Here is a 27151-nt window from a genome sequence, read left to right as displayed (position 1 = left end):
CTGGAGCTGAGCCGATCTGAAGCCAGGAGCCAGGAGCTTCTTCTGGTTTTGCACACGGGTGCAGGGGCCCAAGCACCTGGGCCATCTTCTACTGCTTTCCCAGGCCATGGCAGAGAGCTGGATTGGAAGAGGAGCAGCTGGGACTTGAACCAATGCCCATATGGGATGCTGGTGCTGCAGGTAGAGGACTAATCTGTGCCACAGCGCCAGCCCCAAGTTTGGGGTCTTAATCACATCCCAACTATGTGGACTTGGCAACCTCTTAGCCTGAGTTTTCTTATTCTTAAAATGGGATTAAATGAGGAAGTAAAGATAAAACATCTAGCACAGTACCTGGTACACAGCATGTAATTTCAATTATTTTTGTTATACTACTGGTTTTTTTTTTATTAATAATTTATGACAAACTCCTGAAGAACCAGATTTTGTGCTTGATACAGTGTTTGGCTACATCATATGGACTCAATAAATGTTTAGTGAACAATAAAATTAGCATTTCAGGTGTACTGTCCCAAGTACTTTAAAATTGTGGTTGGTTTGTAACGGGCCCTGAGTAAATGTTTAATATGTCATTGCTGGAGTCCTTCCAGGGAATTCAAACACCCTGCTGGCAGCTCTCCTAACCAGTTAATATCTTACCCAGATTGTTTAAGCACTGGGGTTATTAGGATCCTGGTTGGGCATTTCTGATCCAGACATAACTCTGGTGAAAATTTTTTTCGTGTTGGTGAGAAGAAACATGCAGTGTTCAGTTGATTATTGATGATTTTTTTAAAAAAATCATTTATTTGAAAAGCAGAATAGACAGAGAGGGACAGACAGATATCTCCCATATGCTGGTTCACTCCCCAAATGGTTGCAACAGCCAGGGCTGGGCCAGGCAGAAGGCAGGAGCCAGGAGCTTCATCTGGTCTGCATGTGGGTGGCAGGATCTCAAGTCCTTGACCCATCATCTGCTGCCTCCCAGGCACGTTAGCAGGGAACTGGATCAGACATGGAGTAGCGAGGACCAGAATCAGCACTGTGATATGAGATGCCAGCTCAAAACTGGGGGTGTAACACACTGCACCACAATGCCAGGCTTGAATTTGTGTCTGTAGTCTAGTGACAAAACTCTTAGTTTTATCTTATCCAAGAAATCTGAATCTGAAGTAGATTTCTTTCTTTTTAAAAAATTTTTAATTTTTTTTGTAAGACAGAGATCTTCCATCAGTGCTTTACTCCACAACAGCTGTGGCTGTTTTTTAAACTGAGAGACAGAGAGCGAGCTCCCATCTGCTCTTCAAATGCACACAGTGGCCAGGGCTGGGCTGGGACCCAAGCTGGAGCTGGGCATACAATCCAGGTCTGTCACAAGAGTGGAAGGAGCCTAAGCCCGTAGCAGGAAGCTGGAGTCAGGAGCTGGGGCTGAGTGTGGAATCTAAGTGCCCTGATGTGACGTGTATGCATGGTAACTGACATTTAACCACTAGGCTAACTGCACTATTTTTGCTGTTTTTTGAAAAATAATTTCTACCATGAATACAGCATACATTATTTTAAAGTTTTCATGTCTTAAGGAAACCTACAAGTAGGGGAAAAGTGCATTAACCTTGTCCTTAGGGACAGATTTAAGTTTTTATGTGTTTTTGTTGTATCTGAGAGGTCAAGAGACAGAGAGATAGATGGAAGGAGATCTATCTGCTGTTTCACTCCCCAATGCCCACACTGCCAGGACTGGGTCAGGCAGAAGCCAGGAGCTCAGAACTCCATCTGAGTATCCCGTGTGGGTGACAGGGACCCTGGTTCCTGATCCATCGGCTGCTGCCTTCCAGAGTGCACATTAGCAGAAAGCTGGAGAAGCTGGGATTTGAGTGAGGCATTCTGATGAGTGATGAAGGTGTCCCACATGCTGGCTTAACCACTGTCAAATGCCTACCCCAACACCTCGAATTCATATTCATATATCTTTCTGTTTGAAAATTGGTTCTTCTTGGGGAGTAGGTGCATTTCATTAGTTTTCCATTTTATTTTATTTTATTTTATTTCTGAATTGCTTTTGTACTTTTTCATTTTTAATTTTTTATTTGACAGGTAGAGTTATAGACAGTGAGAGAAAGACAGAGATAAAGGTCTTGCTTCCATTGGTTCACCCCCAAAATGGCTGCTATGGCCGGCGCTGCGCCGATCCAAAGCCAGGAGCCAGGTGCTTCCTCCCGGTCTCCCATGAGGGTGCAGGGCCCAAGCACTTGGGCCATCCTCCACTGCCTTCCTTGGCCACAGCAGAGAGCTGGACTGGAAGAGGAGCAACTGGGACAGAATCCGGTGCCCCAACCGGGACTAGAACTTGGGGTGCCGGAGCCGCAGACAGAGGATTAGCCAAGTGAGTTGTGGCGCTGGCCCCCTGTACTTTTTTTTTTTTTTAAAGATTTATTTATTTATTTGAAATGCAGAGTTAAAGAGAGGCAGAGAGAGAGGTCTCCCATCTGCTGGTTCACTCCCCAGATGGCCGTAACAGCTAGAGCTGTGCTGATCCAAATCCAGGAGCCAGGAGCCTCCCCTAGGTCTCCCACATGGGTGCAGGGGCCCAAGGACTTGGGCCATCTTTCACTGCTTTCCTAAGCCACAGCAAGGAGCTGGATCGGAATTGGAGCAGCCGGGACTTGAATCGGTGCCCATATGGGATGCCAGCACTGCAGAAAGTGGTTTTACCCACTACACCACAGTGCTGGCCCCTATAATAGTTTTTTTTTTTTTTTAAAGATTTATTAATTTGGGGCCGGTGCTATGGTGCAGCAGGTTAAAGCCCTGGCCTGAAGCGCTGGCATCTCATACGGGCGGCAGTTCAAGTCCCTGCTGCTCCTCTTCCAATCTGGCTCTCTGCTGTGGCCTGGGAAAGCAGTAGATGACCCAAGTCCTTAGGCCCCTGCACCCATGTGGGAGACCTAGGGGAGGCTCCTGGCTCCTGGATTTGGATCAGCACAGCTCTAGCTGTTACGGCCATCTGGGAAGTGAACCAGCGGGTGGAAGACCTCTCTCTCTGTCTCTACCTCTCTCTGTAACTCTGGATTTCAAATAAATTAAATAATCTTTTTAAAAAAAGATTGATTAATTTATATTTGAGAGTGAGAGAAAGAGAGATCGATCTTCCATCTGCTGCTTCAATCCCCAAGTGGTGGCAACGACCAGGGCTACCCTACTCGACCTGGGAGGTTTGTGGGGAGAGACCCAGCCTGGATCAAGGCGCAGCTATTTTAGACCAGGCCTCCATCTTGTAACTCGGGCCTGACTGGGCCCTGAACCCTAAGCCAAAAGCTCCTAAAAAAGAAAATAAAACTCCCCTTGCGATGAACTCTCCTAGCAACAGCCAGTTAACAGACAGCAGGGAAATACGCAGTTCCAGGTGTCTTTTCAGGCAGTTAAGGTGGTGACATCCCGAAACCCTGCAGTTAGGCACGTACACCCTAGCAGCTCGCACCCTAAACCGTAGCCAGTCATAAAACGACAAGTATAAATTTAAAATATAAGCCTATCAGACGCTGTATAGCCGAACTTGTTTGTTCAACTGTATAAAAACCCTAACAACCTTACAGTAGGGGCTGCCGATCCAGCCCAGCTGTGCCTGGTGCGGACGTCAGACCAAACTCGCGTTTGAAATAAAACTCTTGTGCTTGCATCTGCCTCGGCTCCTGGTGGTCTTTTTTTTTTTTTTTTTTTTTTTGACAGGCAGAGTGGACAGTGAGAGAGAGAGAGAGAGAGAGAAAGGTCTTCCTTTGCCGTTGGTTCACCCTCCAATGGCCGCCGCGACCGGTGCGCTGTGGCCAGCGCACCGCGCTGATCTGATGACAGGAGCCAGGAACCAGGTGCTTTTCCTGGTCTCCCATGGGGTGCAGGGCCCAAGCACCTGGGCCATCCTCCACTGCACTCCCGGGCCACAGCAGAGAGCTGGACTGGAAGAGGGGCAACCAGGACAGAATCCGGCGCCCCGACTGGGACTAGAACCTGGTGTGCCAGCGCCACAAGGCGGAGGATTAGCTTAGTGAGCCGTGGCACCAGCCATCCTGGTGGTCTTAATTGGTGGGAATCGGACTTTTCTGGAATAACAGTAGTTGCTTCCAGATGTTCCTACAGTGTCTTCCATCGAGAATTAGTTCTTAGGGGCTGGCGTTGTGGCATAGTAGGCTAAGCCTCCTCCTGCAGTGCCAGCATCCCATATGGGCGCCAGTTTATGTCCGGGCTGCTCCTCCTCTGATCCAGCTCTCTACTTATGGCCTAGGAAAGCAGTGGAAGACGGCCCAGGTGCTTGGGCCCCTGCACCTGCATGGGAGACTCAGAGGAAGGTCCTGGCTTCAGATTGGCCCAGTTCTGGTCCTTTCGGCCAATGGGGAGTGAACCAGCAGATGGAAGACCTCTCTCTCTCTCCCTCACTCTCACTCTGTAACTCTACCTCTCAAATAAATAAATAAAATCTTAGAAACATCCAGTCACATCTGATACAGTTATGAGAAAAGGTCTGGGAGGCAACCCTTGGAAGAAGGGCCTCTGGGCAGAGGGGATGGCAGCTGTTGTCTTGCAAGTCTCTGCAGCCACTGCCTGTCCTTTGACATTCATGGATGTTCACGGAAGCTAAGGTTAGCAGTTCACTAAGAATCATTTTAAGAGGGGACCCCCACCCCAGCCCCTGGAGTTGTGGCATAGCTGGTTAAGCCAGTTCATGTCCCAGCAGCTCCACTTCCAATCCAGCTCCCTGCTAACGGCCTGGGAAAGCACCAGAAGATGGCTCAATGCCTAGGTCCCTACCACTGATGTGAGAGACTGGGATGGAGTTCCTGGCTCCTGGCTTCAGCCTGGCCCAGCGCTGGCTGTTGTGGCCATCTAGGGGAGTGACCCAGCAGATGGGAGATTCTCTCTCTCTCTCTCTCTCTCTCTCTCTGCTGTCTTGAGGGCTTTTGTTTTTTCTTGAAGACTGGAGGTCCGGGGCAGGAAGTGCCCACCTGCATGTAACCCCCGAGACTGACTGAAGTTGGCTTGGCCGTCCTGAGAATCCCCTTGCAGACCAGTCAAAGGAAGGCCATGCACTCACCAACCACCTAGGAATCCACCTGAAGTGAACGTGCACCTCTCATCCCATCTTCAGTGCTAAGAACCTTTACCTCTCTCTCTAGCCCTGGGGTGCCCAGGAACGAAGCCACAGCTGCCGCTCCTTGCTCTGTGCACTGCAGTAAGCACCTCCTGTCTCCACTGTGCTGATCTTGGTGACTGGCTTCCTGCACAGCAGGTGAATGGACCCAGTTTTTGGGGCTCTAAGCACCACCTCCAACCAGAGGTTTTGGGGGTGATTCTGTATCCCCAGGCACATTACCAGGAAGCTAGAAGTGCAGAGAAGATGGGACTTGAACCAGGTACTCCGTGATATGGGATGTGGGCATCCCAGGTGGTGGCTTGACCTGCTGCACCACCACGCGCACCCTGAGTGAATTTTTTTTTTTTGAATGAAACTTTAAAAATTTATTTGTAAAGCAGAGAGACAGAGAGAGATCTGCCATATGCTCTCACTCCCCATGTGCATACAACAGCTGGGCCTGGGCCAGGCCAAGGCCAGCAGCTGGGAACCTGATTTGGGTCTCACACATGGGTGGAGGGGCCCAGCTCCTTGGACCATCACCGGCTGCCTCCCAGGGTGCACATAAGCCGGAAGCAGGAGTTGGGCGGGGAACCACAGTTTGAACCCAGGCACTCCGACGTGGGCTGCGAGCATAACATGTAACATCTTAGCTCCTAGGACACATGCTCAGCAAGGGCATCCATAACTGACAGTGGCTCTCCGTTGTCCCGTGGTGCCGGGCCATGGAAGATACAATGGCCGCTGGGACAGTTTGGTACCACAGTCTCGATTCGTGCTGAGGCACCAGCTGCTTTGCCCGCCATTGCTTTATATCCTCAATCAAATGTTTACTGAGACAAGAAGAAAGAAAAAAGCCTTCATATGGTAATAAAAATAGTTTCAGACTCTTCAGAGGATCTTGGGAAATGCACTGTGAAAACTACTGCCCTAAATAGGAGGGCTCTCAGAAAAAGATTGTGGAAAAATGGAATTCAAAGAAGTTCATTTGAGTGTAAGACGTTTATGGAGTCCATGAGTAGTTTTTTTCGTCTTACATGTTTCCCATGACCTTTCTGAAGGCCTCTCGTGGCGATGACATGACAGAGGGCCTCTTCATTCCGGAGGATGACAAGCAGCTGCAGAATATTTAGAATAAATACAAAGCCAAGTGTATCCCTTTACTGTCACCTATGGAAACAAAAAAGCTGCTACATCTAGAATTTTCTTTCTTTCTTTCTTTCTTTCTTTCTTTCTTTCTTTCTTTCTTTCTTTCTTTCTTTCTTTGACAGGTAGAGTGGACAGTAAGAGAGAGAGAGAGAAAGGTCTTCCTTTTCCATTGGTTCACTCCCCAATGGCCACTGCAGCCAGCGCACCATGCTGATCCGAAGCCAGGAGCCAGGTGCTTCTCCTGGTCTCCCATGCGGGTGCAGGGCCCAAGGACTTGGGCCATCCTCCACTGCACTCCTGGGCCATAGCGGAGAGCTGGACAGGAAGAGGAGCAACCGGGACAGAATCTAGTGCCCCAACCGGGACTAGAACCCGTGTGCCAGCGCCGCAGGCGGAGGATTAGCCTATTGAGCCGTGGCACCGGCCTAGAATTTTCTTGTTTTTATGGATTTTTCCACTTTAATTTTAATTAATTTTTAACAAATTCAATATGATTTGTAGGTAAAAGCCTGAGAACAAAAGGATAGTCCCTTCCTCTCTCCCACATCTAGAATTTTCAAATAAGCAGTGCTGAAAGGAAATATAAAAATTTGTCAGTTTAGGGCCAGCACTGTGGTGTAGCAGGTAAAGCCGCCTCCTGCAGTGCCGGCATCCCATATGGGCACTGGTTTGAGACCCGGCTGCTCCGCTTCCAATCCAGCTCTCTGCTATGGCCTGGGAAAGCAGTAGAAGATGGCCCAAGTCCTTGGGCCTCTGTGCCTGTGTGGGAGACCTGGAGGAGGCTTCTGGCTCCTGGCTTCGGATTGGCTCAGCTCTAGCCGTTGTGGCCAATTGGGGAGTGAACCAGTGGATGGAAGACGTCTCTCTCTCTGCCTCTCCTTCTCTTTCTGTGTAACTCTCACTTTCAAATAAATAACTAAATCTTAAAAAAAAAAATCTATTAGTTCAATACAATGAAGTAAATGAGAAGAAATCAAAGAAAAAGAAATAACAGATACACTGAAAGTGTTATATAATCTGGGGAAATAAGTCTGTATCTGTCACAATAAATGTGAACTGTTTGATGTAAAAGAATAATTTTTTGGGTCACCATTGTGGCATAGCTGATTAAGGTGCCACCTGCCACATCAGCATCCCATATGGCCACCAGTTTAAGTCCCGGCTGCTCCACTTTTTTTTTTTTTTAATTTGACAGAGACAGAGAGAAAGGTCTTCCTTCCATTTGTTCACCCCCCAAATGGCTGCTACAGCTGGCACGCTGCGCCGATTCGAAACCAGGAGCCAGGTGCTTCCTCCTGGTCTCCCACGCAGGTGCAGGCGCCCAAGCACTTGGGCCATCCTCCACTGCCTTCCCGGGCCACAGCAGAGAGCTAGACTGGAAGAGGAGCAGCCGAGACTAGAACCTGGCACCCATATGGGATGCTGGCACCGCAGGCGGAGGATTAGCCAAGTGAGCCTCGGCCTTTTTTTTTTTTTTTTTTTTTTTAAGATTTTATTTATGTGAGAGGTAGAGCTACAGACAATGAGAGGGAGAAACAGAGAGAAAGGTCTTCCATCCACTGGTTCACTCCTCAAATGGCCACGATGGCCAGAGCTGTGCCGATCCAAAGCAGGAGCCAGGAGCTTTTTTCAGGTCTCCTACGTGGGTGCAGGGGGCCAAGTGCTGGGCCCCTGCTCCACTTCTGATCCAGCTCCCTGCTAATGGCCTGGGCAAGCAGCAGGAGATAGCCCAAGTCCTTGGGCCCTGCACCCATATGGGGGATCCGGAAGAAGCTCCTTGATCCTGGCTTTGTCCTGGTCCATCCCTGGCTGTTGCAGCCATTTGGGAAGTGAACCAGTGAATGAAGGATCTCTCTCTCTCTCTCTCTCTCTCTCTCTCTCTCTAACTCTGCCTGCTAAAGAAGTGAACAAATCTTTAAAAACAAAAGACTAATTTGTCATACTGGATTTTTAAAAATTCATCTGTATGCTGCATGAAAGAGACACAGTTGAAATCTAATTTTTAAAAATGTTGAGGGAGTTGGCAGGGTGGTGCAGCCTGATAAGCCCACACCTGCAATGCTGGCATCCTGTGAAAGTGTGGATTTGAGTTCTGGCTGCTTGCTTCCAATTCAGCTCCCTGCTAATGTTCCTGGGAAGACAGCAGAGGATGGCCCCGGGCACTTGGGCCCCTGCCACCCATGTTGGATACTCAGATGGAATTCTAGGCTCTGGCTTCGACATGGCCCAAACCTTGCCTTGTAGCTACTTGGGGAGTGAATCAATGGATGTAAGATCTCTCTGTCTCTCCTTCTCCCTCTCTGTCTCTGTAACTCTGCCTTTCAAATAAATAAATAAATCTTTAAAAATAATTTTTTTGAAGGGCAGGCATTTGGGATAGTTAGGATGGCACTTGGGACATCTGTGTCCCGTTTCAGAGTGCCTGGTTTGAGTCCCAGCTCTCAGTCCCAGCTTCTTGCTGATGTACACCCTGGAGGTTCAAGGAGCTGGGTGCCTGTCACCCACATGGAGACCTGGCTTGAGTTTTTGGCTCCTAGCTTCAGCCTAACCCAGTCTCACCTGCTGTAATCATTAGGTGAGTGAGCCAGCAGATGAGAGACCTCTGTCTGTCCCTCTGTCTCTGTCTCTCTTTGTGTGTCTCTGCCTTTCAAATGAGGAACTTGATTAATTTTAGTTTTTTTTTTAAGTGTGGAAAATAAAGGAGAAAATTTAGGGAAATATTAACTAAAAGAAAGCTTGTATAGCAATATTATTGTGGAACAATAATGTTTAAGAGAAAATTATTAATTGGTATAAGTGGCACATGATGCAGTGGGAAAAATAAATTACTAAAAAGATAGGCATTACCCAAAATACTCACTGTCAGGATTGCAAGGAGAAACTGACAAATTCCTCGGTGGAAAATTTTGATGAACCTTTCTCAGAAATTGGTACAGTGGATTGAAGAGGAAAAATCAGCTTGCAAAAACAAAAGCATCTTTACACACAAAGACATTTAATGGGAAACATTTTTTTGCAGTGACAGCCAGCTACTCCGTGACACCTGTTGCAAGGTTACATACCGCTTTGGAGCACCATGGTTTGGTTCCTGGCTAACGCAGACCCTGGGAGGTGGCCGTGATCATTCTGGGGGTTGGAGTCCTGCAATGCATGTGGGAGCCCTACCTTCGGCCCAGCTCTGGCTGTCAGAGTCATTTGGGGGATAAACTCGTGACCAGGAGCTGTCAGTCTCTCAAACAAAAAATAACAATAATAGACAAGGGAAGCTAGAAACCAAGCTCATGAATATTAAGAAAAAAATCCAATTTAGCAATGTACTAAAATAACACACAATGGATAAGAGTTTATTCAGAGACTGCGGGCACCTAAATTCTTTTTTTTTTTTTTTTTTTTTTTTGACAGAGTGGACAGTGAGAGAGAGGAGACAGAGAGAAAGGTCTTCCTTTGCCGTTGGTTCACCCTCCAATGGCCGCCGCGGCCGGTGCGCTGCGGCCGGCGCACCGCGCTGATCCGATGGCAGGAGCCAGGAGCCAGGTGCTTTTCCTGGTCTCCCATGGGGTGCAGGGCCCAAGCACTTGGGCCATCCTCCACTGCACTCCCTGGCCACAGCAGAGGGCTGGCCTGGAAGAGGGGCAACCGGGACAGAATCCGGCGCCCCGACCGGGACTAGAACCCGGTGTGCCGGTGCCGCTAGGCGGAGGATTAGCCTAGTGAGCCGCGGCGCCGGCCTTGACCCTCTCTTAGGTCAGGATAACCTTGGACAAGATGAGGTGTGGGTTAAGGCTGAATGCGAAGATGAGGGAGACTCAGACCTGCAAGGACAGAGCGGGTGGCTCTGACAAACAGCAGCATGGAGAGCTGGCTAGTTTGATTGATTTGTCCACAGAGACTTTGCTTTTATCTTGTACAGTTTGAGAATGGAGTTTGAATTTGCTTGGCATCCTTTTATTCTTATTTACTTATTTGAGAGGCAGAGAGACAGAGAGAAAGGGCTCCCATCTGTTGTTTTCCTCCCCAGAGGCCTTCAACAGGCGGGGGCTGAAGCCAGGTGGAGGGTAAGCATTATCAGAGACAAATCTGGCTGTAGTCATGTGACCTTAATGACACTATGATTCCTGTGTGCCAGTGACCGAGGGGTCAGCCAATACTGAGGTGCTGCTCCCTGGCAGCATTTTGCTGTTGACCAGCTCTTGGATGGAACTTTACAGTTCCCAAGCTCTTTTTGCATGCCTTACTCTATTTATGGAGAAGGAAGGATTTTAATTCAGTGGTCATTTATAAAGCAGTGTGGTCAACACCCCCACCCCAATCTGTGCCCGCTCGGCTGATGCAAGCCAATCTCTGACATTGCTGAAAGCATTTCTTGCAAAGCATAAAGCAAAGAGCTAGGCTGCTGTTGTCTGGTTCTCACCCCCTTGGTTCTCTCTCTGTTATGGGATGCTCAAGTCACTAGCCGTGGGTTAACCTGCTGCACCACAATGCCAGCCCTATGGTGCCATTTAGTTTTGGCCCAGGATCTTGAGTTCCTGGAAACCCCTTCACAACAAAGCCAAACGTCAAGATAGTATCTATCGAGGAGCTAAAGGACATCCTCAATGTAGTGAGTTAAGTTTTATAAGAAACTTGAGGCTGAGAGAGGGAGACTGGGAGGCTTGGGAGGCAAGGCCTGATAGTATCTAGTGTCTACACCCAAGGTACTGGATAGGGGCTGGTTTCTGTTTTGTGCCAGTTTTATGGTAGTTCTTGGACAACCAAAGGTAAGACAAGTCACGTAGGTAACATTGGAGTAGGATCACACATGAATGGGGTGTTTTAATGATAGGCTAGTGATGGCAGGGTTCCTTCCTTGGCTTTAAGGAAGAATTGAGGAAGCCAGTGCTGTGGCACAGCAGGTTAAGCCACTGCCTGCAATGCCAGAATCCTATGTGGGTGCTGGTTCGAGTCCCAGCTGCTCTACTTCCGTTCCAGCGTCCCTGCTGATGCATCTGGGGAAGCAGCAGAAAGCGGCCCAAGGCTCCCATGTGGGAGCCTGACATGGAATTCAGGTTCCTACCTTGACCTGGCCCAGCCCTGGCTGTTGTGGCCAAGTGGGGAGTGAACAACAGATGGAAGATCTCTCTCTCTCTCCCTCTTCCTCTCCCTCTCTTTCTCTCTCTAACTCTGCCTTTCAAATAATAAAATAGATCTTTTCTTAAAAAAAGAATTGTTGTGTTTTACACCATTTGAATTTTGTTTCACAATTTACATAGCCAGTGTACTTTTGAAGATTGCATCACATTTTCCACAGTTACAATTTTGTTCCTCTGAAAAATCTGGGTGATGTTAGAACATTCAGCCAGGGCCACACTCGTTGATTCTGTATTTGTGAAGGGAATGATTAATCTATGTGCATAATTTATCCATTTGCATTTAAAATGGAATTTTGCTAATTAGAAATATTTTAGATAATTGATGCTTTGTAGGATTTTACTGTTGTTCTTAGATCTGAAAAAGAAGAAGAGAAATAAAACATGACAAGTGCAGAGGGAGGAGGTACTGCTTGAAGTGAGATAAATCAAACATCAACAACTTTGGAAACCCTTGAGATGAAGAACGAAAAAAATCTGTGATTATTATACTTATTAACTCCACATGAGTGTTGAAGTAATCAGGGTATTAATAACATAATTAATGAAAATGCATTTTTAAATTTTTTTTTACTTGAAAGGCAGAGTAACACAGAGACAGAGAGATATACTGGCTCACTTTTTTTTTTTTTTTTGACAGGCAGAGTGGACAGTGAGAGAGAGAGAGACAGAGAGAAAAGTCTTCCTTTTTGCCATTGGTTCACCCTCCAGCAGCGGCCGGTGCACCACGCTGATCCGATGGCAGGAGCCAGGTACTTTTCCTGGTCTCCCATGGGGTGCAGGGCCCAAGCACTTGGGCCATCCTCCACTGCACTCCCTGGCCACAGCAGAGAGCTGGCCTGGAAGAGGGGCAACCGGGACAGAATCCGGCGCCCCGACCGGGACTAGAACCCGGTGTGCCAGCGCTGCAAGGCGGAGGATTAGCCTAGTGAGCCATGGCGCCAGCCCTGGCTCACTTCTCAGATTCCTGCAATAGGTGGGGTTGAGGCCAGGAATGAGGAACACCATCCAGGTCTCCTATGTGGGTGGCAGGGATGCAAGTATTTGTGCCATCCTCTGCTGCTTCCCTGGCACATTAACAGGAAGCTGGATTGGAAGTAGAGTAGCCAGAAGTTCAACTGGGTGCTCAATTTGGGATGCAGGCATCTCAAGCTGTGGTTTAATGTTGTCTGGCACAGTGCCCACCCTGGGAATGAAGGTTTAAAACTTGAGAAATAGGGGCTGGCGCTGAGGCATAGAAGGAAAAGCCACCACCTGCAGTGCTGGCATCCCACATGGGCACTGGTTCAAGTCCCAGCTGCTCCAATTCTGATCCAGCTCTCTGCTATGGCCTGGGAAATCAGTAGAGGATGGCCCAAGTCCTTGGGCCCCTGCACCCATGTGGGAGACTTGGAAGAAGCTCTTGGCTTCTGGCTTCAGATTGGCTCAGCTCCGGCTATTGAGGCCATATGGGGAGTGAAGCAGCGGATGGAAGATTGATATCTCTCTCTCTGTCTTTCTTTTCTTCTGCTTTTCAAATAAATAAATTAAAAAAATAAAAAAACACAATAGGCTAATCCTCCACCTTGCGGCGCCGGCACACCGGGTTCTAGTCCCGGTTGGGGCGCCGGATTCTGTCCCGGTTGCCCCTCTTCCAGGCCAGCTCTCTGCTATGGCCAGGGAGTGCAGTGGAGGATGGCCCAGGTGCTTGGGCCCTGCACCCCATGGGAGACCAGGAAAAAGCACCTGGCTCCTGGCTCCTGCCAGGATCAGCGCGGTGCGCCGGCTGCAGCGGCGGCCATTGGAGAGTGAACCAACGGCAAAAGGAAGACCTTTCTCTCTCTGTCTCTCTCTCTCACTGTCCACTCTGCCTGTCAAAAAAAAATAAAAAAAAAAAAAATAAAAAAATAAAAAAAAATAAAAAAACAAACTTGAGGCCGGCGCCCTGGCTCAATAGGCTAATCCTCTGCCTGCGGCACTGGCACACGGGGTTCCAGTCCCAGTTGGGGCTCCGGATTCTGTCTTGGTTGCTCCTCTTCCAGGCCAGCTCTCTGCTGTGGACCGGGAGTAAAGTGGAGGATGGCCCAAGTCCTTGGGCCCTGCACCTACATGGGAGACCAGGAGAAGCACCTGGCTCCTGGCTTCAGATCAGCACGGTGCGTCGGCTGCAGCGCGCCAGCCACAGTGGCCATTGGAGGGTGAACCAACAGAAAAGGAAGACCTTTCTCTCTGTCTGTCCAGAAAAAAAAAAAAAAAAAAAAAAAAAAAAAAAAAAAAAACTCGAGAGATAGAGACACCATTGCTCTAAGATATGGCTCATAAAATCAGAAAAAAATGTTATTTTTTTATTTGTCAGTTAAGTATCAATGACAAGTAGTTCATTTCTATTAATAACCCTAATATAATTCTCTCTGCCAAAGGAAAGGATCCAAATTTACTCAGAGTCTTTTGTGGGGTGTGTGAGATTGCTCATTCATATGGTCTTCACCCTGTGAACACAGTAACAAACGGAACCTTTGCTAGGTATCGGCTTAGTTTGGAATGGGGTCTCTTCGTTCTGATCATTGGTTCCATCAGAAGACCTCTCCCCAGGATGTTACGGGGTGGTTTTGAGCAGTGCTGCCATCTGCTCTGGGACAGGGAGCCTCCCTGGGCATCCTGAGGCTCCATCGTCTCCTCCCCAAGCCCCAGTCAGTGCTGTGCAGCAGGTCTGGCCTCTGGGTGACACACTTGTTCCTTACAGTGCCTGGAAGGAGGCAGGTGTTGAAATGGCCCAGCATCTCCCGTTGCTTCTGTGGAGTTCCAATGCTGATTTTATCAGTGGCTAACCAGGACCCCACAAGTGGGAACATTGTTAGGCAATCTTGGAATATCTCACACTGGTTCCATAATTTGACCTCTGTTTTCATGTAGGATTTTGGGGCTGAGAGTGAAAGAACAGGAGTTTTGTCATCAGAATTTTTTTTAAGAAATTTTTTTTTTTTTTTTTTTTGACAGGCAGAGTGGACAGTGAGAGAGAGAGAGACAGAGAGAAAGGTCTTCCTTTGCCGTTGGTTCACCCTCCAATGGCCGCCGCTGCAGCCGGCGCACCGCGCTGATCCGATGGCAGGAGCCAGGATCCAGGTGCTTTTCCTGGTCTCCCATGGGGTGCAGGGCCCAAGCACCTGGGCCATCCTCCACTGCACTCCCTGGCCATAGCAGAGAGCTGGCCTGGAAGAGGGCAACCGGGACAGAATCCGGCGCCCCGACCGGGTCTAGAACCCGGTGTGCCGGCGCCGCAAGGTGGAGGATTAGCCTAGTGAGCCACGGCGCCGGCCCAAGAAATTTTTTTTTTAAGAATTATGTATTTGAGAGGTAGAGTTACAGAGGGAAGGAGAGACAGAGAGAGAGAGGTCTTCCATCTCCTGGTTCACTACCTAAAAGGCCACAATGCCCAGGGCTGGGCCTATCTGAAGCCAGGAGCTACGAGCTTCTTCTGGGTCTTCCACGTGGGTGCAAGGACCCAAGGACTTGGGCCATCTTCCACTGTTTTCCCAGGCCATTAGCAGGGAGCGGGATCAGAAGCAGAGTGTCTGGGATTCGAACTGGCACCCATACAGGATGCCGGCACTGCAGGCAGAGGCTTAAACTACTCTGCTATAACACTGGCCCCTATCAGAGCATTTTTCTTTAAAGATGGATTTATTTGTTTGAAAGGCAGAGTTACAGAGAGGCAGAGAGCAAGAGAAGTCTTCCATCTGCTGGTTTACTCCCCAAATGACCGCAATTGTGGAGCTGGGACAACCTGAATCCAGGAGCCAGGAGCTTCTTCCAGGTCTCCCTTGTGGGTTCAGGGGCCCAAGGACTTGGGCCATTTTCTACAGCTTTACCTGCTACACCACAGCACCAGCCCCTATCAGAGCATTTAAAAAAATATTTATTTATGGGGTCAGCATTGTAATGCGGTGGGGATTAAGCTGCCACCTGCTACATAGGCATCTCATATGCAGGCTGGTTTGAGCACTCCAATCCAGCTCCCTGGTAATGCTGGTGGAAAAACAGTGGAACATGGCCCAAATGCTTGGGTCCCTGCCACCCAGGTGGGAGATGTGGATGGAGTTCCAGACTTCTGGCTCAGTCTGACTGACATTGCAGTCATCTGGGGAGTGAACCAGTGACTGTGGATCTTTCTCTCTCTGTCTCTTCCTCTCTCTATATAACTCTGCCTTTAAAATAAATAATAAATCTAAAAAAAAAAAAAAAAGAAAAAGGAGGTTCTGTACAATGAAGCCTTTCAACTCTGTGTATCTTGGTGTGTGTGTGTGTGTGTGTGTGTGTGTGTGGTGGGGTGCAAAACAGGAGCCAGGAACTCTGGCCGGGTCTCCCACGTGCACTTGGCCATGCACTTGGCCATCTTCTGCTGCCTTCCCAGGTGCATTATCAGGAGCTAGATAAAAAATGGGGCAGCCAGGTCTCGAGTTGGAGTTCCAGGATCCTGACTTTGGCCTGGCCCAGTCCCAGGTATTGTAGCCACTTAGGGGAGTGAACCAGCAGATTGGAGATCTGTCTCTCTTTCTCTTTCCTTCTCTCTTTAACTCTATCTTTCAAATAAATAAAATAAACCTTTAGATTTTTTTTCATTTTTTAAGCAAATATTTTTTTAAAAGATTTATTTTTATTTATTTGAAAGTCAGAGTTACACAGAGAGAGGAGAGGCAGAGAGAGAGGGAGAGAGGGAAGGAGAGACAGAGAGACAGAGAGAGAGAGAGAGAGAGGGAGGGAGAGAGGAGAGAGGAGAGAGGTCTTCCATCCAATGGTTCACTCCCCAATTGGCCGCAATGGCCAGAGCTGCGCCGATCCGAAGCCAGGAGCCAGGAGCTTCTTCTGAGTCTCCCACATGGGTGCAGGGGCCCAAGAACTTGGGCCATCTTTTACTGCTATCCCAGGCCATAGCAAAGAGATAGATAGGAAGTGGAGCAGCCAGGACTTGAACTGTTGCCCCTATGGGATGCTGGCGCTTCAGGCCAGGGTGTTAACCCACTGAGCCACAGCGCTGGCCCCTAAACAAATATTTTTTTAAAAAGTTGTTTTAAGGAAGCCGGCGCCGCGGCTCACTAGGCTAATCCTCCGCCTAGCAGCGCCGGCACACTGGGTTCTAGTCCCGGTTGGGGCACCGGATTCTGTCCCGGTTGCCCCTCTTCCAGGCCAGCTCTCTGCTGTGGCCAGGGAGTGCAGTGGAGGATGGCCCAGGTGCTTGGGCCCTGCACCCCATGGGAGACCAGGAAAAGCACCTGGCTCCTGGCTCCTGCCATCGGATCAGCGCGGTGCGCCTGCCGCAGCGCGCCGGCCGCGGCGGCCATTGGAGGGTGAACCAACGGCAAAGGAAGACCTTTCTCTCTGTCTCTCTCTCTCTCACTGTCCACTCTGCCTGTCAAAAAAAAAAAAAAAAAAAAGTTGTTTTAAGGAACAAGTGAGGTAACATATATGAAAATTTCACTATCAGTTACTGCGTAAGCTCTCCTGTGCTGAGTGATGTTGATAGGTACTTCATAATCTCACTTCACTGCCAGCCTCTAGCTACAAGTACTTTGTCTTGTACTTATTTACAATCGTTATTTATTTATTTTAATTGTATTTGTTTAGTTGAGAGGTGGATAATGGGGGCGGCGCCCATCCACTGGTTCACTCCCCAGATGTCCACAATGGCTGAGGCTGGGCGGAGGTCAAGACTAGGAGCTGGAAACTCAATCCAGGTCTCCCGTGTGGATGGCAGGAGCCCAATTACTTGAGCCATCATCTGTTGCTTCCCAGGGTCTGCATTAGCAGAAATCTGGAGTTGGAGCCAGGGTTGGGACTCAAACCCATGGGATGCAGGTTTATTAATCATGGGCTTAAACATTATCTCCTAGGGGCAGGCACTGTGGCGCAGTGGGTTAATGCCCTGGCCTGAAGCACCAGCATTCCATATGGGCGCCGGTTCAAGACCCGGCTGCTCCACTTCCGATTCAGCTCTCTGCTATGGCCTGGGAAAGCAGTAGAAAGTGGCCCAAGTCTTTGGGCCCCTGCATCTGCATGGGAGATCTGGAAGAAGCTCCTGGCTTCGGATCGGTGCAGCTCTGGCCATTGCAGCCAGTTGGGGAGTGAATCATCAGATGGAAGACCTCTCTCTCTCTCTGCCTCTCCTCTCTGTAACTCTGACTTTCAAATAAATATAAACAAGTGTTTATAAAAAATAAACATTATCTCCTAATCCTTATTTCTCATATTTTGAATTCTCCCCAGCAGAGAGAGAGAAATAATAATGGACGTTGTGAAGCTCTAGACAAATGGCTGCGAACCGAATAATGGCCTAGTTTTTGTACAGAATGAGTTTCCAAGTAAGGTCTCTGGTGTAATTTCAGAAGCCCAAGGAAAAGCCTGAGCGCTTGTCACAAAGAGGCAAATGTGTCAGCAAGCAGTTCTTTCTCTTTTTAACAGCTTTATTGAGATATTCATTCACCATACATACCATTTGAAGTATATACATCAATGTTTTTTTAAAAAAATTTATTTGCTTACTTTAAAGATTTACAGATACAGAGCAGGGGAAGGGGGAGAGAGAGAGAGAGAGAGAGAGAGAGAGAGAGAGAAATCTACCATCCAGTGGTTCACTCCCCAAATGGCCACAATGGCCTGGGCTGGGCCAGGCTGAAGCCAGGAGCCTAGAACTCCATCCGGATATCCCACTTGGGCCATCTTCCTTTACTTTCCCAGATGCATTAGCAAGGAGCTGGATTGGAAGTGGAGCAACTGGGACTTGAACCAGCTCCCATAAAAAAAGGGATGCTGGCATTGCAAGCAGCAGCTCAACCCTCTGAACCGCAACGCCAGCCCCATCAGTGCTTTCTTGATTTGAGTGTACTTGTACAATCGTGTGCCTATGGCCTTGATCAACTTTAGAACATCGTCATCATTCCACAGGAGAGCTGATACCCACTGGCTTTCACTGCCTGTTTCCCCATTTCCCTCCCGGCATGCTGCCAGCCCTAGAAAACAGCTAACATACTTTCTGCCTTTACAGACTTGCCTACTCTGGACATTGCTTACATGGAGTGTATATATGCATGTCTGTGAGGCCTTTTGTAACTGGGTGTCTTCATAGCACATTTTCACACTTCGTCCATTTTGTATCACACAACAGTACCTCATTCCTTTTTTGTTGCTGAGCAATATTTTATTGTATGCTTATGCCACATTTTATTTATCCTTTCATCAGTTCGTGGTCATTTGGAGCAGTTCCTTTGGAATCTACTCTTTCGCTTTCAGTCTTCTTAGAGAAGTGACTTACACAAGAATGACTTGACCACTTAGAACTCAACTGTGAAAGTCCTGTTCAAGATTTAATCCATAGGATTGCCTAAACAAAATATGATGCAAACCACTCCTATTTGAAAATAGAAATACTCCTCAAGTCTTCTAGTATATTCAAAGATATTGGGAACCATTTCCTGGTCCTTGTGGCTCCCAGTTTCTAATTAATTATCTTTGTATCTTGCCCTAAAATTGTAACAAAAATAGTACCACGTTGTTGAAACTGGGAAATATAGACAAACTGAAAAATTGTTTATAATCTCAACACTGAAAAATAATTAAACATGCCTTTAGGAATAAATTCATTTGTTAAAATGATACTTATTTAAAATCAGGAAATGCAGAAATGTACAAATTAGAAAGTAAATCACTCAGGCTAGCATGGAGGATTAGCAGGTTAAGCCACTGCCTGCAGCACTGGCATCCCATATGTATGAGTCTTGGCTGTTCCACTTCTGATCCAGCTCTCTGCTAATGCACCTGGAAAAGCAGTAGAAGATGGCTCAAATGCTTGGGGTCATATACCCATGTGAGAGACCAGGAAGAAGCTCCTGGCTTCTGGCTTAATTTATTGGAAAGGCAGAATTACAGAGAGGCAGAGGCAAAGAGAGAGAGAGAGAGCAAAAGAGAGAGACAGAGAAAGGTCTTCCATCCTCTGGTTCACTCCTCAAATGGCCACAACAGCCAGAGCTGGGGCCCATCCAAAGCCAGGAGCATCTTCTGGGTCTCCCACATGATGCAGGGGCCCAAGCACTTGGGCCATCTTCCATGGTTTTCCCAGGCCACAGCAGAGAGCTGGATCAGAAGTGGAGCTGCCGGGACTAGAACCAGTGCCCATATGGATGTCAGCACTGCAGGTGGCAGTTTTACCCACCATGCCACAGTGCTGGCCCTCCTTAAACTACCTTTTTTTTTTTTTTTATTAACGAAGAAGTTGAAAATTTTATTATGTTTCTTATTTTGCTACAGAGCTGCTTCTTAGGTGTATAAAACAGCACCAGCAAATGCAATATATTACAAAATGAAGATGGTATTGTTTGTTCTCTGACACTGTACAACTAACAAAATCTGTTCTCCATTCCCAGTTACTTCCAATGGAAAGATCATTGCATATTTTGACCCTAATCTAGGGGTGGGTTTAAGCAAGTTACAAGATTGTATAAGACTTAAGATCACAATATTGTCCTTGAATTACATTATTTGTAGAACTAGTTTTTACCACAGATAACTTCATGTATTCTGAATACCAGTGCCTAGAGCATAGTATAAAAATCACAAGGTACTGTGAAAAAGATGCATATTGTGTTCACCTGCAATATTACAAAGTTAGGGGAGATTTTCTTCCAGTAGCAGAGTTGGAAGTAGCATCTCTTCCCATCAGTATTGCTAAAAGTTGCTATTTTAAGTCCTGTCCACCACTAATTTAAGGTAACTGTGCTGGATGAAGTTATTCCATGCCAGTTCATGTAAGGGTTCCACTTTCGTTGCTCAATAGATTTTACGTGTTTCTCATAGGCTTCTTCACTCATTAGTTCTGAAGGGTTACTCTGTCAGCTTGATCAGCCACCCAACTTCAGAACAAGATTCATTCAGGAGTCCTGGGTTTTCTGCAAGGGTTTCATTAATTTCAGTTACTTCTCCTGATGGAGGGAGAACAGAGTTCACTAGCAGCTTTCACATTCTCCAAAGCACCAAACTCATCTTGTTCTTCAATTTTGTCCCAGCTTCAGCAGACTACTATAAACAACACCTCCCAGAGCTACCTGTGCAAAATTGCTGGTTCCCACTGTTCCAATACCATCTTCTGTTGTTATCCATTCATGTCTCTCTGTGAATTCACACACAGAGTGCAGAGCAGGTCCTGTGTACAGCGTCTGGACAGCACCCGCCCTGCAGTCGGCAGGCTGTATGTAGGTTGCCTCCTGTGGGCTCTGCGGCACTCACCATGCCATGTTGGCCAGGGTGCCGAGGGTTGCCGTGCTGCCACCAGGCCACCGGACCAGCGGGAAGCACCGCCTTTCAAGTAAATAAATAAATCTTTTAGAAAGAACATTCTAGATGTCTCTAGGTGTGTATATATTCAGATAGAAGGACACATGGATGGATAGAAGGAAGCACAGATAGAACAAGATGTACAAAATGAAATATACATGATTTTTAAAAAAGATTTATTTATTTATTTGAAAGGTAGAGTTACAGAGAGAGTGAGAGAGAGAGAGAGAGAGTGAGCATGAGAGAGAGAGAGAGATCTTCCATTCATTGGTTCACATGCCAAATGGCCGCAATGGCCTGGAGCTAGGCCCATCTGAAGCCAGGAGCTCCCTCTGGGTCTCTCATGTAGGTACAGGGGCCCAAGCACTTGGGCCATCTTCTACTGCTTTCTCAGGTACATTAACAGGGAGCTGGATTGGAAGAGGTGCAACCAGGACATGAACCAGTGCCCCTGCAGGATGTCAGCACTGCAACTGGGCCCTGAAATATACATGATTTTTAACAAAAATAATATTGTACACTGAATACATCCTGCAATTTCCCTTCTTTTCCCCAATCTCTAGCAAGGAGAAAGGCTTGATGTATTCATAGATGTGTTTGAAAACCAGAGCATTGAAAAGAAGAATATTCTCTGATTTGTCTGAGTACAATAGCAGATAAGAAATCAGAATGAGAAACTTGACATTTTGTCTACAACACTGGACACAAGAATGCAGTGGAGGGCCCTGTGTTGTGGCCCAGCAGTTTAAGCTACCATTTGGGATACCATCTGATCCAGCTTCCTGCTCAGGACCATTTGTAATATTCATGAAGGACAACAGGCATGTGTTATGGACCAACATTTTAAACAATTTATATCTTTTGATTTTGTGGAATTCTTTAAATCATGTTTTATGAGTGATGAAGTTAACCCAAGCATTTGGATGAAGGGATTTTATTTTCACATGCTGAGAAAGGTTTGACATAAAACAATGTACAATTTGATATCTCAATTAGATACTGTCTCTGCTAAGAATGACAACAGAGAAGACAGTAACATGATAAAGAACAAAGTGTGTCAGATTTAACTTGAAACTTTTTACTCTGATTGATCAAGCCTTTTTAGTTCAGTGGTTAGAAATATTTTGTATCTTTGCATTTCTTGTTAGCCTGGAGAATGGCAAGTTGCATTATATCCTTTGAAGAAACAAAGTATTTTTAGGTCAACAATGTTGCTTCCTTCCATAAGAAATAGATTTAACAAATTAAAATTATTTGACAAGCAGAAAGACACACACACACACACACACACACACACGCACACACACACATCCCATCCGGTGGTTCACTCCCCCAAGGGCTTTCAACAGCCAGGTGGGACTAGGCTGAAGCCAGGAACCTGTAACACAACCTGGGGTTTCTGATGCTGGTGGCAGCGACCCAAGTCCTTGGGTCAACACCTGTTGCCTCCAAGGGTGCATGGTAGCAGGGAACTGGAATCGACATGGAGCTGGCAGTTCAGCATAGGCACTCTGATATGGAATGCGGGCATCCCAACAGCATCTTAACTACTGTGACAAATGCTCACCCCAAACAATGTATTTTTTATATTTTCTTCTTTAAGACAGAATTATACCTCCCAGTTTCACAAACAATATCTTCAAAGTGCTGAAAGGACAAAGTAACGTTGCCACTAGGAATTCTATTCCAGTGAAACCACAACTCTCACATTTGGGGATGAAATATAAATAATTAGAGTCACATAAGACAATTTGCCACCCATAGACTCACTCTGAAAGGATGACACTTTATTTAGACCATCTGGGAGTGGGCGCCCAGGTGCAGTGTTGTTTGGAAGTGAAACCTCTGCTGTTCCCTATCTCAGCCTGGGAGAGCTGCCACCGGCATCCAGGCAAAGGACACAGCTGTGGAGATGTCATTTGTGAGTGGGACTTTTTTTGCTAGAAGATGTTGCAAAGAAGAGAAATGAAGGTAGAAGGACCAATAGTGACTAGGTAAGCATTGTCTGAATATTAATTAGATTAAAAGTTTTAATGTCATTATGAGCTGAAATTCCAGTTATATCAACATGGTAGCTTTGTTTTTAAGATGTATTTGTTTATTTGAAAGTCAGAGTTCCACAGAGAGAGAGGGAGAGAAAGAGAGATCTTCCGGCTGCTGGTTCAGTCCCTACATGGCCACAGAGTGTCAGTCTTGGTCAGGCCATAGCCAGGAGCCAGGCGCTTCATCCTTATCTTTCACATGGGTGGCAGGGCCCCAAGCACTTAAGCCATCTTCTGTTGCTTTTCGCAGGCCATTAGCAGAGAGCTGGTACATAAGTGGAGCAGCCAGGACTCGAACTGGTGTCCATATGGGTTGCTGCAACAGTTTTATCTGCTATGCTACAATGCCAGCCCCAGCAACCTACAGATGTTGTTAAATAGCAAGCCTTACCCTAAGAGCTGATACGGTAATGATGAATGAAATATGCTCCTGCTCTGATTTTTTTAAAAATATTTATTTTTTATCCTTAAAAATTTATTATTTATTTTTATTTTTATTTTTTTTATTTATTTATTTTTTTTTTTATTATTTTTTGACAGGCAGAGTGGATAGTGAGAGAGAGAGACAGAGAGAAAGGTCTTCCCTTGCCGTTGGTTCACCCTCCAATGGCCGCCGCGGCCAGCGCGCTGCGGCCGGCGCACCGCGCTGATCCGATGGCAGGAGCCAGGTGCTTTTCCTGGTCTCCCATGGGGTGCAGGGCCCAAGCACCTGGGCCATCCTCCACTGCACTCCCTGGCCACAGCAGAGGGCTGGCCTGGAAGAGGGGCAACCGGGACAGAATCCGGCGCCCCGACCGGGACTAGAACCTGGTGTGCCGGCGCCGCTAGGCGGAGGATTAGCCTATTGAGCCGCGGCGCCGGCCTATTATTTATTTTTAAAAGGAGCAACCCTTATTATTTGTTTAATTGAAAGTCAGAGAGAGAGAGAGAGAGAGAGCTTCCATTCACTGGTTCACTCCCCAAATGACTGCAACAGCCAGGGCCAGGCTGAATCCAGGAGCCAGGAGCTTCTGGGTCTCCCACATGGGTGGCAAGGGCCCAGGGACTTGGACCATATTCTGCTGCTTTTCCAGGCGCATTAGCAGGGAGCTAGATCAAAAGTGGTGAAGCTGTGACTGGAACTGGCATCCATATGGGATGCCAGCGTACCATGTGGCAGCTTAACTTGCTGTGCCACAGCATGGGTCCCTAAAGATTTATTTATTTGTTTGAAAGACAAAGTTACAGAGAGAGAGAGAAAGAGAGAAAGAGAGAGATCTTCCATCTGCTGGTTCACTCTCCAGATGGCTGCAAGGGCCAGGGCTGGGCCGGGCTGAAGCCAAAAGCCAGGAGCTTCTTCCAGGTCTCCCTTGTGGGTAGCAGAGGCCCAAGCACTTGGGCCATCTTCAGCTGCTTTCTCCAGGCCATTAACAGGGAGCTGGATTGGAAATGGAGCTGCAGGGACATGAACAGGTGCCCATATGGGATGCCAGCTATGGCTTTACCTGCTACACCACAGTGCTGGCTTCCTCCTGATTTAATAACGTGTAGAGATCAAACTCAAGATCTCTCCCTCCCTGCTAGATGTAAGAGATACAGAGAAGAGAAGCAGACAGCCTTGCAGAGTGCTGGTCAATAGAAATAAAAGATACATATGTAACTGAAAATTTCCTAGTAGCAGCATTAAAGTAAAAAAAATTAAGACACACATGATGTGAATCCAAAAGATTATCATTTTGACATATAATCAATATACACATCACAACTGATATTTGACTTTAATGCTGTTCTGGAAGTGCTGTGTTTTGCACTTAGAGAACACATTGCCCAGTTTGGACTAGCTACGTTCCAACGCCCAGCAGTGGACTGGACCATACAAACCTGTCATGTCTGTTAGGCTTTCCAGGAGAAAAGGGATCAGAGGAGGCAAAACTTGAAGAGATGGCTGACGATTTTCCATGCTTAATGTGGCACAAATGCTCAGATGCAGGAAGCACAGTGAGTCCTAATCAATGTGTGAGTGGTTTGTAATGAAACTGGAGAAAGTCTAGGCCAGAAAAGATATTAAAATTAACTCGGGGGCCGGCGCTGCGGCTCACTAGGGTAATCCTCCACCTTGCGGCGCCGACACACCGGGTTCTAGTCCTGGTCAGGGTGCCGGATTCTGTCCCGGTTGCCCCTCTTCCAGGCCAGCCCTCTGCTGTGGCCAGGGAGTGCAGTGGAGGATGGCCCAAGTGCTTGGGCCCTGCACCCCATGGGAGACCAGGAGAAGCACCTGGCTCCTGCCATCGGATCAGCGCGGTGCGCCGGCCGCGGCGGCCATTGGAGGGTGAACCAAGGGCAAAGGAAGACCTTTCTCTCTGTCTCTCTCTCTCACTGTCCACTCTGCCTGTCCAAAAAAAAAAAAAAAGAAAAAAAATTAACTCGGGAGAAAAGACAATTAGAAATCACCATCTTTCTGGGGCTGGCACTGTGGCGTAGCAGGTAAAGCTGCCACCTGCAGTGCCAGCGTCCCATATGGGCACCGGTTCGAGTCCTGGCATCCTAACAGGTGTACTAACTGCTAGGACACCCCATCTTTGATATCTTTAGAAAACAAACTGCTTGGGCTGGCATTGTGGCACAACAGGTCGGGCTGCTGCCTGTGATGCTGGTGTCGCATATGGGCACTGGTTGGAGTCCTTGGAGCTTCACTTCTGATCCAGCTCCCTGCTTCTGCTGAAAGCAGTGGAAGATGGCTCCTGCACCCAAAATGGGAGGCTCCTGGCTCCTGTTTTGGCCTGGCCTAGTTCTGGCTGTTGTGGCCATCTGGGGAGTGAACCAGTGGATGGAGGCTCTCTCAGTGTTTCTCCCTCTATCTATAGCTCTCCCTTTAAAATAAATAAATATTAAAAACATATCGACTGAAAATAAGTGTCCATGTAGGAATTTTATACCCCTTGAACTATCAGTAAAGGATGAGAGTAAAATCAATTTGTGTGAAACACAAATTTATCACTAACAGGTTTTCACTAAAGGAGATGCATAATACAACTCAAGGTCAATAAGATATCTAGAGGTCAAGGGATGTGGAAGAGAAGGGCTCCCATTGAGAGGTGAAAAGATAATAATGACACATTTCCCTTACTTTTTGGTATTTTTTACTTCTAGAGCTCCGAAGACAATGAATGTGTGGCATTGAGGAGTTGACCCTAGAACCACTAATTGGGGGCTGGTGCTGTGGCATAGCAGGTAAGGCCTCCACCTGCAATGCTGGCATCCCAAATGAGTGCTGGTTCAAGTCCTGGCTGCTCCATTTCCCATATGGGTGCTGGTTCAAGTCCTGGATGCTCCTCTTCCAATCCAGCTCCCTGTTTCTCCTGCTCTCTCTGTAACTCCGATTTTCAAATCAAATCAAATAAAGTAAATCTTAAAAAAAAAAAAGGTTTATGGAGAAAACCCCTGCTAAGCATAGATCCCTATCGCAGGGTAAGACAAGAAAGAGTATATAGTTGTGTATTAGTAGGACAGTATGTGGTATTCCCCTACTGCTCAACTTTGGGATACAAAAATATTTACAAAGCCCAGTGAGGGGCTGGCACTGTGGCACAGTGGGTTAATGCCCTGGCCTGCAGTGCTGCCATCCCATATGGGCGCCGGTTTGAAACCTGGCTGCTTCACTTCTGATCCAGCTCTCTGCCATGGCCTGGGAAAGTAGTAGAAGATGGCCTAAGCTTTTGGGCCCCTGTGCCCGTGTGGGAGATCCAGAAGAAGCTCCTGGCTCCTGGCTTCGGATCGGTGCAGCTCCTGCCATTGCGGCCAACTGGGGAGTGAACCATTGGATGGAAGACTTCTTTCTTTCTCTCTGCCTCTCCTCTCTCTGTGTAACTCTGACTTTCAAATAGATAAATAAATCTTCAAAAAAATTGTTCTAAAAAAAAAAAAGCCCCGTGAACAGGAATATTCATTTAGAAGAGAGACATAGCTTTGCTATACAGTTATACAGGATAGTGTGTGGAGATTGGGGTTGGGTGGCCTGTTTGGGTGTGACGTGGGAGCAGAGAAGCATGACAAGGAGGGCAGGGAGGAAAGGCTGAGAGTGAGGAAGTCTGAGATAGGAAATGAACTGACAGTTGATTGCCATTCTATTATAAGAAAATCAAATCACCAATTAAAGATTTCTTTAGCCCTTCAATCAGGCCCCCTGAAGGAAGGAGTGGGTGCTAATCAGCTACTTTAATCAGCAACTTAATTATACATTTAATAACTTCCACTTATTGAATACTTATATGTGTCAGTCACACTGCTGAAGTGTTCTAGGGTCTAAGAGTTTAAGCTCCAGCAATTCTGCGAAGTAGGTATTTTTATTGTGGTAGAATATACATAATTTAACATTTTAACCATTTGTAAGTCTACAGTTCTGTGGCATTAAGTATATTTACATTATTGTTCAAACATCCAGTGAAACAGATTTT

The 27151-nt window shown here is 47.2% G+C and overlaps 1 protein-coding gene across 3 annotated transcripts in view; it reads left to right on the top strand.

The window, feature by feature from the left end:
- The window catches only part of PSMD11 (proteasome 26S subunit, non-ATPase 11), a 91486-nt gene that overhangs the window by 14622 nt on the left and 49713 nt on the right, over nt 1-27151 (top strand). Inside the window, exon 2 of one of the 3 annotated variants that reach the window (XM_089317420.1) lies at nt 25848-25928. The exons of the other annotated variants lie outside the window; for them this stretch is intronic. Coding sequence (XP_089173546.1) covers nt 25865-25928 — 64 coding nt within the window. The 5' untranslated portion in view covers nt 25848-25864. The remainder of the gene's footprint in view (nt 1-25847; nt 25929-27151) is intronic. 3 annotated transcript variants of the gene reach the window in all.

The sequence above is a fragment of the Oryctolagus cuniculus genome, chromosome 17 (genome assembly GCF_051225735.1).
Source record: "Oryctolagus cuniculus isolate XC-2025 breed Fujian yellow rabbit chromosome 17, ASM5122573v1, whole genome shotgun sequence".
Classification (NCBI taxonomy): domain Eukaryota; kingdom Metazoa; phylum Chordata; class Mammalia; order Lagomorpha; family Leporidae; genus Oryctolagus; species Oryctolagus cuniculus.
The sequence above is the reverse complement of the archived record's forward strand: the minus strand, read 5'-3'. Positions and strand labels throughout refer to the sequence as shown.